The 12460-nt window shown below is 41.6% G+C and overlaps 1 protein-coding gene across 2 annotated transcripts in view; it reads left to right on the top strand.

Moving 5' to 3' along the window:
• Positions 1-12460, top strand: part of DNAL1 (dynein axonemal light chain 1) — a 56150-nt gene extending 43690 nt beyond the window's left edge. For both annotated transcript variants that reach the window (XM_003260733.4, XM_003260732.4), the window contains one exon: positions 6426-12460. In XM_003260733.4, the coding sequence (XP_003260781.2) occupies positions 6426-6466 (41 nt within the window). In that variant the 3' untranslated portion in view covers positions 6467-12460. The remainder of the gene's footprint in view (positions 1-6425) is intronic.

Below are 12460 nucleotides of genomic sequence, written 5' to 3'. Positions count from 1 at the left end.
GTGCCACTGCACTCCAGCCTGGGCGACAGAGCGAGACTCCGTCTCAAAAAAAAAAAAAGAAAAACTGCTAGGATATTTAGACTGGTACAAGATTCTCCCTAGACCAAAAGCTTATAAGAAAGCTAGGCCTGGCCAGGCACTGTGGCTCATGCCTGTAATCCTAGCACTTTGGGAGGCTGAGGCGGGTGGATCACCGAAGGTCAGGAGTCTGAGACCAGCCTGGCCAACCTGGTGAAACCCCCTCTCTACTAAAAATACAAATATTAGCCAGGCGTGGTGGCGGGCACCTGTAATCCCAGCTACTCGGGAGGCTGAGGCAGGAGAATCGCTTGAACTCGGCGGGCAGAGGTTGCAGTGAGCTGAGATTGTGCCATTGCACTCCAGCCTGGGCAAAAAAAGAGTGAAATTCCATCTCAAAAAAAATAAAAAAGAAAAGAAAGAAAGCTAGGCCTTATAAATCTATGTGGAGCCAGTCACAGTGGCACGTTTCTGTAGTCCCAAGCTATTCAGTGAGGCAGGAAGATTGCTTGGGGTCAGGAGTTTGAGACCAGCCTTCACAGTATAGCGAGAAAAACCCTGCATTTATTTTTTTAAAATTGTATATTTATTTTTTCCTGATATAAATTTCCTTCTGTTATGTTGGATTAAAGCTGGAATTATTCAGGGTTTGGTGCTGAGCCTCCTCCTTTTCTCACTCTTCCCTGTATCACAAAGAGGTCACCCATGCAAGCAGTAAGAGAGAAGGATCCTGGCCAGGTGCGGTGGCTCACGCCTGTAATCCTAGCACTTTGGGAGGCCGAGGCGGGCAGATCACCTGAGGTTGGGAGTTCGAGACCAGCCTGACTAACATGGAAAAACCCCATCTCTACTAAAAATACAAAATTAACTGGATGTGGTGGTGCATGCCTGTAACCCCATCTACTCGTGAGGCTGAGGCAGGAGAATCGCTTGAATCCGGGAGGCGGAGGTTGTGGTGAGCCATGATTGTGCCACTACACTCCAGCCTGGGCAACAAGAGCGAAACTCCGTCTCAAAAAAAAAAAGAGAGAAGGATCCTGACTTCCAGACAACATAAAGTTCCATGTCTATCTACTATCTACTTGTACTTTTATGTAAAAGAAAAATAAACTTCTAGCTTATTTAAGCAGGTTAAAAAAAGAAAGGCTTATTCTCAAGTCAGAAAGGTGACACAAAGGTCACAAATTTTGATCAGAATCAAAAATTATTCTGATTCTGCAGAATAATCAGAAATACATGGTAAGCAGTTGCTTTTTTACAATTGGATCAAAATTGTGGTGTTCTCTCTCACTGTTTCTCCCCTCATCCCCAGTCTTAGTTTCCCAATATCTTAAGATCGGTGTCAGCATCAGTAGATAACCCTGATTAACTGAGTCAAGTCCCAGCTCCTCCACTTAATAGTTTGTGAAATTGTGCTAATTAATTAATCTCACCAAACCTTGTTCATTTGTAATCTAAAAACTGGAGATGATAATAGTATCATTAGTAATCATTTTAGAACATATATCAGAGTATTATTATGAGGATTAAATGAAATAATCTATGTGAAACACTGAAACATAGTGATAATCTATGCTAAACGTTGTGCTTAACATAAAGTAAGTATTCAAAATATATGTTATTAGCTGGGTGTAGTGGCTCACACCTGTAATCCTAGCACTTTGGGAGGCCGAGGTGGGAGGATTACTTGAGGTCAGGAGTTCGAGACCAGCCTGGCCAACATGGTGAAACCCCATCTCTAGTAAAAATACAAAATTAGCTGGACCTGATGGTGGGTGCCTGTAATCTCAGTTATTCAGGAGGCTAAGGCAGGAGAATTGCTTGAATCTGGGAGGCGGTGGTTGCAGTGAGCCAAGATGACACCACTGTACTCCAGCCTGGGCAACAGAGCGAGACTCTGTCTCAGAAACAAAGTAAAGAGTTATAATTATTTTAGATTTTAACTCAATCCCAAAATGCAAGTGTATAAGAAATATTTCAATATAAATCGAGCTCATTTTGACTTTGAACACTACCTCCCCAATTCAATTCAGCTGGGCTGTTAAGAAATTCAGTCTGTCATTCTTTTTTTTAGAGTCTGGCTCTGTTGCCCAGGCTGGAGTACAATGGCGCAATCTTGGCTCACTGCAACCTCCGCCTCCTGGGTTCAACCGATTCTTCTGCCTCAGCCTCCCAAGTAGCTGGAACTACAGGCATGCGCCACCACCCCCAGCTAATTTTTGTATTTTTAGTAGAGATGGGGTTTCACCATGTCGGCCAGGATGGTTTTGATCTCTTGACCTTGTGATCCGCCCGCCTCGGCCTCCTGAAGTGCTGGGATTATAGGCGTGAGCCACTATGCCCAGCCTTTATTTATTTATTAATTTTTTTGAGACAGAGCCTTGCTCTGTCACCCAGGCTAGAGTGCAGTGGCACCATCTCAACTCACTGCAAGCTCCGCCTCCCAAGTTCAAGTCATTCTCCGGCCTCAGCCTCCTGATTTCAAATCATTTGTCTTTACTTCCTTCAGGATTTTACGTAGAAAGCAAACCTCTTCCCTTAAGAATAAAATAGAGGCCGGGTGTAGTGGCTCATGCCTGTAATCCCAGCACTTTGGGAGGCCAAGGTGGGTGGATCACCTGAGGTCAGGAGTTTGAGACCAGCCTGGCCCACCTGGTGAAACCCCGTCTCTACTAAAAATACAAAAATTAGCTGGGTGTGGTGGCAGGCGCCTATAATCCCAGCTACTTGGGAGACTGAGGCAGGAGAATCACTTGAACCCGGGAGGCAGAGGTTGCAGTGAGCTGAGATTGCCCCACTGCACTCCAGCCTGGGTGACAGAACAAGACTGGCTCAAAAAAAAAAAAAAAAGAAAGAAAGAAAAAATAGGCCGGGCACAGTGGCTCACACCTGTAATCCCACCACTTTGGGAGGCTGAGGCGGGCAGATCACCTGAGGTCGGCAGTTTGAGACCAGCCTGACCAACATGGCGAAACCCCGTCTCTACTAAAAATATAAAATTAGCCAGGCATGGTGGCACATGCCTGTAATCCCAGCTATTCGGGAGGCTGGGGCAGGAGAATCGCTTGAACCCAGGAGGCGGAGGTTGCAGTGAGCCGAGAAGAAAAAAAAAAAAAGAATAAAATAGAACCATCAATGTAGAACTTGAATAGACAAAGCTACATTATGGCCTTTTGGACCATGTATTGACTTCATGTCAATCTGAACAGCCCCTAGAACACCTTAGTCTATCCTAAACCAGTGGGATAGACCAGAACAGAGATGGCCACAGCTGCAAACTTGCCCGTTTTTGTTTCTCTTCCGTTGCTCATAAGCAAAACTGAGGGATCTTTTTTTTTTTTTTGAGACGGAGTCTCACTCTGTCACCCAGGCTAGAGTGCAGTGGCGCGATCTCAGCTCGCTGCAGCCTCCACCTCCCAGGTTCGAGCAATTCTCTGCCTCAGCCTCCTGAGGAGCTGGGATTACGGGCACCCGCCACCATGCCCGGCTAATTTTTGTATTTTTAGTAGAGATGGGGTCTCATCATCTTGGCCAGGCTGGTCTTGAACTCCTGACCTCGTGATCCACCCACCTCAGCCTCCCTAAGTGCTGGAATTACAGGTGTGAGCCACCGCGCCCAGCCTAAAGCTGAGGGATGTTAAAAATCTCAAATAAAAAAGACGGACAATACCAAATGCTAGTGAGGATGTGAAGCAACTCTTATACCCTGTAGGATGGTAACGTAACTTCGTATAACCACTTTGGGAAATTGGCGTTATCTACAAAAGCTCTAAACGTACATTTCTTGTGACCCAGCAATTTCCCTCCTAACTACATACCCCAAAGAAAAGGGTGTGAATGTTTACCAAAAGACACGTATGAGGATGTTCATAGTAGCAGTATATTAATAGCTAAAAATTAGAAACTACTTAAATGTTCATGAACAATAGAATAGATAAATAAAATATGGCATAGTCATACAATAAAATATTAAACAGCAGTAAAAATGAATGAATTACAATTTTACACAACATGGATGAATCATACAAACATAATGTTGAATAAAAGAAGCCAGACACAGGGTACATACTATATCATTCCCGTGGTCCTATTTGGGAGGCTGAGGCAGGAAGATTGCTTGAGTCTGGGAGTTTGAGGCTGTAATGAGCTGTGATCACACCACTGCACTCCAGCCTGGGTAACAGAGCAAGACCTTGTCTTTAAAAAAACAAACAAAAAACAAGGAAAATAAGCTATGGTGTTAGATATTAGGATAGAATATATCTTTTGTGGGTATAGTGACTGGCAGGGGGCCTGAGGCAGTTTTGGGGGTTCTGATAATCTTTTCTTTCTTAAATCTGGGTGCTGGTAACTAGCTTGTGTTCACTTTATGAACATTTATCAATCTGTACGTTATAATTTGTACACTTTGTATGTTGCGCATCAACAAAAAGTTCACTTGTCCCACAAACAAATGCTCGGGGGTGTACAGAGAGGTCAAACTATGCTCACGGCCGTAAAGAACATGTCCCTCTTGGAAGGCATCACTGAGGAAGAGAGGCACTGGGGTTTGTTCTTCATAAAGGGTAGGGTTTAGATGGGAGAAGAGTTGAGGACATTACAAAATGAAGGAACTTTAAGCTGGGCACGGTGGCATGCACCTGTAGATCCAGCTACTTGGGAGGCTGAGGCATGAAGATCCTTTGAGCCCAGGAGTTCAAGTCCAGCTGGGCAACAGAGCAAGCCCTGTGTATGTATATATATATATATATATATATATATATATATATATATATATATATAAATGAATGAATGAAGAAAGTCTTCAGAGAAGAGAAGAGAAAAGAAAAGGGAAAGAAAAATGAAGGAACTTTGTTAACCAGTAGGCCAGAGGTAAAAGTGTGCGAGATGAGTTTGGGAGACGATGAATTGATCAGGTTAGCTGGAGTGCAGGGTAAATGGCTGAAGAGTTAAGACTGAATACTCAGCTGGGGTCAGACTGGCTTCAAATGCTAAAGCTCAGATGGGTGGCCGTTGGCCCAGTGAGAGCCAGAGATGTGCTTTGTTTCCTCTACAGTGATTTTTTTTTTTTTTCAGCGTATCCCCAATGTTCAGCAATTGGGGGAGGTCATATAAAACAACCATTAGAGGAGTTCAGATTTTTGGCAGTACTGTGATTACACATTTTATTGTGGGAAATAAGGAATATTTCTTTATGCTAAACATAGAAAGCTTTTTTTTTTTTTTGAGATGGAGTCTTGCTCTGTCGCCCAGGCTAGAGTGCAATGGCACGATCTTGGTTCACTGCAACCTCTGCCTCCCGGGCTCAAGCGATTCTCCTGCCTCAGCCTTCTAAGTAGATGGGATTACAGGCATGCGCCACAACGGCCAGCCAATTTTGTATTTTTAGTAGAGATGGGGTTTCACCATGTTCGCCAGGCTGGTCTCGAACCCCTGACTTCAAGTGATCCACCCGCCTCGGCCTCCCAAAGTGGTGGGATTACAGGCGTGAGCCACCGCGCCCGGCCCACAGAAAGCGTTTAACATGTACAGAACTTACTTTATTTTTCTACTTGGTACTTGTTGGCTTTTTTTTTTTTGAGACTGGGTCTTACTCTGCCACCCAGGCTGGAGTGCAGTGGCATAATTACAGCTCACCACAGCCTGGACCTCCCAGGCTCAAGTGATCCTCCCACCTCAGCCTCCAAAGTAGTTGAAGACTACAGGCTCACACCACCATGCCTGGCTAAATTTTTTTATTTTTTGTAGAGATGGGGTCTTGCTATGTTGCCCAGGCTGGTCTCCAACTCCTAGGCTTAAGCGCTCCTCTCTTCTGGCCTCCCAAAGTGCTGGAATTAGAGGCAGTGAGCCACCGTGCCTGGCCATAGGCATTTTTATTTGCGATTTGGCAGTTAGGGGGCTTAATATTCATAAGTATGTATACTAAACCATTTGAGAATTCTCCTGAGAAGCTTTTTAGAGAATTTGAAATTAAAGAGATTATTTTGTGAAATTATTTTTATTATGGCATACTTCATAGTATCTCAGAGCTTCTCAGGTTTTTCTTTTTTCTGACATGGAGTTTTGCTCTTGTCACCCAGGCTGGAGTGCAATGGTGTAATCTTGGCTCACTGCACCCTCTGCCTCCCGGGTTCAAGCAATTCTCCTGCCTCAGCCTCCCAAGTAACTGGGATTACAACCACCTGCCATCATGCCCAGCTAATTTTTGTATTTTTATAGAGACGGGGTTTCACCCTGTTGGCCAGGATGGTCTCGAACTCCTGACCTCAGGTGATCCACCTGTCTCAGCCTCCCAAAGTGCTGGGATTACAGGCGTGAGCCACTGTGCCTGGCCAGGAAAATATTTTCATCTAGAATTTTAGCAATTTTTTGAGAATAACCAGTAATAATTTTCTTTTTCATTTTAGGTACTCCAGTAATTAAAGGGGATGAGGAAGAAGATAACTAATGCCACGCTTTCCACTGTGTGTTAACTTATTTAAATGTCATAAGAACAATAGATAAATTTTATATAATTGTCTATTTTAAAGATTCTGTATGGGACAAAAGTTTCTTAAGATAAAACAGATCACTCATTCTCATCTTTTTTTTTTCCCTTAACTTATTCAGTGTTTCTCCCCAAAACTGGTAATGCCAACCTTATATATCCTATTCCTCTTTTTAGAAACCACAAATTTTCAATTTTTGTCTTCAGTCTCAGTTATGTACTGTGTAGCCCCATCTACTAAAACAAAACCCTTGTAGACCATTTTTAATAACAAAGGAACAAATGATTTTTTAGTTTGTTCATTTTTTTAGGTTAGACATTTTAAAAGATGTACATTTGAAAATTTAGAACATTTTTCCTGAAGGTCTGTCTCTGTACAATTCAGAAGCACAAATATATCATGCCTTTAGCTCAGAAGGCAGCATGGCGATGGGAAGAGTTCCTCTTAGAAATACAGCAGGTCTGGAACCAAGACTCCAAAGTTCCATTGGAAAAGATATGGTGAAAAAAGGAAAACTCAGTATCTCAGAGACCTTCTAGTCTGTATTATACTTATTTGTTTTTCCAAAAATGTGTACATTGTCAACTGGAATTTAGGTTGTTTTTATATGCATGGCCACTTGAGTCATTGTGTACAGTCAGTCATTCTGTGATCTCAGTCAGTGGTTAAAATGACTGTCATGACCATTTCTTTGACTGATAATGTGGCCATGTTACTCATGTGGACTTGGCCTTAAGCACACATTTTGGTTTTATAGTTCCTTATGTGTTTAAAGCATTAGTTATATTTGAATTCCTAGACTAAATGCTGGCCATTGATGTATGTCAAAATTTACCCTAATGATTTGGTCTGGTGACCCTCATGGTTGGGAAAAGTGACTATCATGGTTATAAGTAAGGGTATAATGAAACTTAGTATTTCAAAATATATTTTTTGAGAAGTTCTAAGTTAAACAGCTCTTAAAATGTATTATGTACGTGGTTGTGGAGGGAAGGGAGATGTTTCAGTATGAGATCCCAGGCAAATGGCAATATGTTTGAGGATTGTCTCCTACATAAAGCAGTGTAGGTGATTTAACCTCAAAATTGCAAAGCAATAGTTAGATGCAGAGGTTAGAATTTATCATGTAAACAAAAAATCTTTCAGGAAAATGTAAGACATTGTAGTCAGTAAGCAGATGAAGTCATAGGAGGCCATGGCTGAATCACTATTAGATTGCAGAAAAGAAGTCAGGGGCCCTCTGCCAAATTGTGCCTAAAGTCCCTCAGAGACTGTTGATTCTGGTTTCCCCATCTACTTGTGTGATTTTACTTTCATAAAATCACAGTGAAAGAGGGAAGAATCATCTTTAAAAAGTGATTGCATAAGTAGTCCTGGGTTTCAGAAGATTTCAGCTATCATTTATATAGGAATTACTTGATTTTTCTAAGTTACTCTGATCAAAAGGGACCACTGCTTTGACAATCAACTCTAAATACAAACTAGAGGCCAGGCACGGTGGCTCATGCCTGTCATCCCAGCACTTTGGGAGGCCGAGGCGGGCGGATCATCCGAGATCAGGAGTTCAAGACCAGCCTGACCAGCATGGTGAAACCCCATCTCTACTAAAAATACAAAAATTAGCCGGGCATGGTGGTAGGCGCCTGTAGTCCCAACTACTTGGGAGGCTGAGGCAGGAGAATCATTTGAACCCGGGAGGCAGAGGTTGCAGTGAGCCGAGATTGCTCCACTGCACTCCAGCCTGGGCAACAGAGCGAGACTCCATATTAAAAAAAAAAAAAAAAAAAACAAAAGGAGGAAAACTTGGTCTAACACCCTTTTAGTTTTCTTTTCTCTCTTCTTTTCAATCTGATAGGAAGAAACCTTATTCTACTCTAGCTGGTTTATGCATTCAAAGCCTTTGGACATTTCTTTTATGAACCATAGGCAATGAGCCTTCATTCTCCTTGGTGATGTTTAAGTTCCACAAACTGAGAGGGAAGATGATCTTCTTAAAGTCTGCACTTCCTCCAGTAGGCAAGCTTGAAGCCATGTTGATATGGATATGTTTTCTAAAAGTAACCCTGGAAGTGAATATAATAGGAAGTGAATGATTTCATATTGATTTATTTGTAAAATGGCTTTGAGTTTTGGTGTTTGTTTTTTCTGAATTCTGTAATATAGAAACTGGTTCTCTTTCTCCTTGTTTCTCAATGACTTCTAATTACAGGTAGTTCTCAGACAAATGTAAGATACTTTTCTCTGTCCATTTCATGCAAAATTCATATTCAGTATCATTCAACAAATCTTTGAATGACTTCTACGCATCCCTGTTCATGGAACCCATGCCATTAGAAAATGGCAGTTGGGATGTATGAAGAAATGTAGGATATTCTCTCAAATCATTCCCTAAATTATCCTTTACTGCTGCAAATTTAGCTGATATAAATGCCTTTGGTTTATGCCTCTTGGATCAGATATTTGACCTATGTGGAATAGATTATCTCTGTGCTTCCGGTTTAAGACATTAAGCCATTTTAGTGGATCATTTAAATTTTTTCTATTCTATTTTTTTTGTTTTGTTTTGTTTTAAACAGAGTCTCACTCCCGAGTAGCTGGGACCACAGGCATGTGCCATCATGCCTGGCCTATTTTTGTATTTTTAGTAGAGATGGGGTTTCACCATGTTGGCCAGGCTTGTCTTAAACTCCTAACTTCAGGTGACCTGCCCACATTGGCCTCCCAAAGTGCTAGGATTACAGGCACGAGCCACCGCACCTGGCCAAATTTCTTCTATTCTTGTAAGTGATGGTAAGACTCTGGAATCAGTCCAGTATTTTAGTTTTTCACAGCAAATTTGATTTTAGTCTACCAAGGAGTTTAACTTTTCTATGTTCCCTAACTCTAAGATTAGGGCTGTATTACCTAGACAGGCCTTAAAAGGTTTTTGTGTTGTTCTCTGTTAATAAGAATTTGTTCCTTTAAACCAGAGGATCAACCTTGGAACTATTAACATCTTGGGATTGATAATTCATTGTTGTTGGGGGCTGTCCTGTGTACTTAGGATGTTCAGCTGCAGCCCTGGCCTCTACCTACTAGATTCCAGTAGACCCCCTCCTCGGCCATGACAACAAAGATATCTCCAGACATTGCCATCTGTCCCTTGGGTAGGAGGGTGGGAACAAATTCTCCCTTAGTTGTACTTTTTATACCAACATCACTTATGTCCGGGGTCCATTTATTTTCAGTCTGTAGCCATGTGCCACTTGAATTGTTATATGAGAGAAGGTGATGTATTCAATAATCATGGATGGAAAGAAATGGTCACTGGTATTTTTTTTTTTTTTTTTTTTTTTGAGACAGAGTCTTGCTGTGTCGCCTAGGCTGGAGTGCAGTGGTGCAATCTCGGCTCACCGCAACCTCTGCCTCCCGGGTTCAAGCAATTCTTCTGCCTCAGCCTCCCAAGTAGCTGGGACTGCAGGCATGCGCCACCATGCCTGGCTAATTTTTGTATTTTTAGTAGAGACGGCGTTTCATCATATTGGCCAGGCTGGTCTCAAACTCCTGACCTCGTGATCTGCCTGCCTCAGCCTCCCAAAGTGCTGGGATTACAGACGTGAGCCACTGCGACCGGCTGTAATGCTCGTTTTCATAATTTTCATGTAATATTAGAAACTCAGGGCTGGAAGGTTCAACTTCTCTTTTTTGAAGCAGGGTCTCAACTTTTATTTCTAAGCATTCTTGCTTATCTTAGGACAGTGATTATTAACCTACCTCTCTGTTTCTATCAACAGAAGCCAACTTTATGATAGATTTTGCTTTGTCTCTAAAGTTTATATTTTGAGTGTATTTTAGAAAATAGGTCATCATTCTTTAAGCATCATTCATTGTCTAATAATGCACATAATTTTGCAGACCATGGCAGTCATTAAATACAGAAAAATACTGTGTAAAATTTGATAATCTTGTAGGAAAGTTAGCTGATGTAGACATCAATTTTGGATGTGATCAGAAGAATGTCTGCTTAAGATAACTGGTCAATAACTGGTATGGTTACTGGATTCATTCCACATATGATGGTATAAGGCACTTAAATGTGTTTCCTGGTTGGGCACTGTGGCTCCTGCCTGTAATCCCAGCACTTTGGGAGGCCGTGGTGGGCAGATCACTTGAGGAGTTCGAGACCAGCCTGGCCAACATGGTGAAACCCCGTGTCTACCAAAAATATAAAAAGTTAGCCGGGTGTGGTAGTGCATGCCTGTAATCCCAGCTACTCGGGAGGCTGAGGCAGGAGAATTGCTTGAACCCGGGAGGCAGAGGCTTCAGTGAGCCGAGATCGTGTGACTGTACTCCAGCCTGGGCGACAGAGTGAGTCTCCATCTCAAAAAGAAAAAAAAATGTGGTACTTTTGTGGAAAGTGGAATTTGAACTTGAATAAGCACTTCTTTTGACACCTTTTACCAGTGGTCTGAAGCAGAATAAGGAAGAATAAGAAATGAATCTTGACTATTGACTTATTCTGAGAATTGGTGATGTGTAAAGAGAGTTGGAATCTTCTACCTGGGTTTTTCTCAGGGCTAAATGGAAAAGCATAGGGCCCAGAAAGGTTGGAGTTAATCATTCACTTAAAAGCATTAGGAGAAAGTGTCAAAGCATCAGTCATGAATAGATTGTGTCTCTCTGACTACAGTCAGACCATCAATTCACTAAGACCTTATACACTGTAAGTGTTGGTAAAGGAAGAAAACTGCTAAATTGCATGTTACCCTTTACTAGAAATTCATTCCTTTGACACAGATTTTATTTATTTGGGGCTGTTTAATGTGTCTGTAAATAATGAAATATAAAAGCAAGATTCAGTGTAGCAGAGTTGGTGCTTCTTCTGACAAGCTAACTTGACCATATTTCTTTATCTTTGCACTAACATGTGTCATATTGTTTTCTTTTTGTAAACCATAAAATGGGCGAACTTCCAAAAATCAAGCGTCATGTTTTAAAATCATGGAAATTTTAGAAATACCATATCTGTATCTCTATTCCTGCATTTTATAAATCTGTAAAGGAAGAAAACTGAAAGGAAGAACTAGACTCTTACCTTTCTCTGACCTAAGATAAACTGATAAAACTTTTTACTTGATATTTGGAGAAGTCATTAACTGGATTCTAGTTAATTTCCCATATTGGGCAGTTTAGAGGAGACCCAGCCAACCAAATTACGATCTAGCAAATTTAACATGGGGAAAGAGGGATAGTAAACTATTTTTCAGTAGATTTGCACTTTAAACTTACGAACTGGATGTTGGTGGAAAGGACTTCCATAGGGCAGATGGGTAAATATCTAGCCTGCACTTGGATGTTAGAGAATCAAACCTCACCCTTGCTCGTTCTAAACCCACATGAGTAGTTACTGTCTTTTGACATAATCAGAGTCAGGATTTCCCTTTTTCCCTACTTGAATCGTCTTCCATGTCTGTTACATCCAAGATCATCCCCCTGGGGGATGTGTCAAGTAGTTCTCCTACTCAGAATAGAAGCTTTGCGAATTATCATTCTCACCTCTAGATTTTAAATGAATGTAGAGTTGTCTAACATTATATGGGTGGGAGGTTCTTTGCCTCTGTGATCAGTAGGGTACCTGCCTCTGAGGTGCTACTGCCTAGAGGGATCACTCCCATCAAAAGACTGGTGAGTTGGAAGCTAAGAGCACATGCGCATAGCCAGCTCCTCTCCCAGGCTGGCAGTCATGATTACGAGCATCATTCCAGAATCTTTGGCTTCTAGAACCAACTCCATTCTGAAGAACATTTTAACATCTATGAATACTTTGGTAATCTTTTATACACAGGAGTTTTGTAGCATGACTTTATGACTAAACGTATTGTGAATTAAGTTATTTAGAAATGTTGAGTTTCTGAATGTTATTTTGTGAGACTTGTTTTAAAATAGTAATAAATTGTGTTATTTTGTAAAAAAAA

The sequence above is a fragment of the Nomascus leucogenys genome, chromosome 22a (genome assembly GCF_006542625.1).
Source record: "Nomascus leucogenys isolate Asia chromosome 22a, Asia_NLE_v1, whole genome shotgun sequence".
NCBI classification, from domain to species: domain Eukaryota; kingdom Metazoa; phylum Chordata; class Mammalia; order Primates; family Hylobatidae; genus Nomascus; species Nomascus leucogenys.
This window is presented reverse-complemented; position numbering and strand designations above follow the sequence as displayed.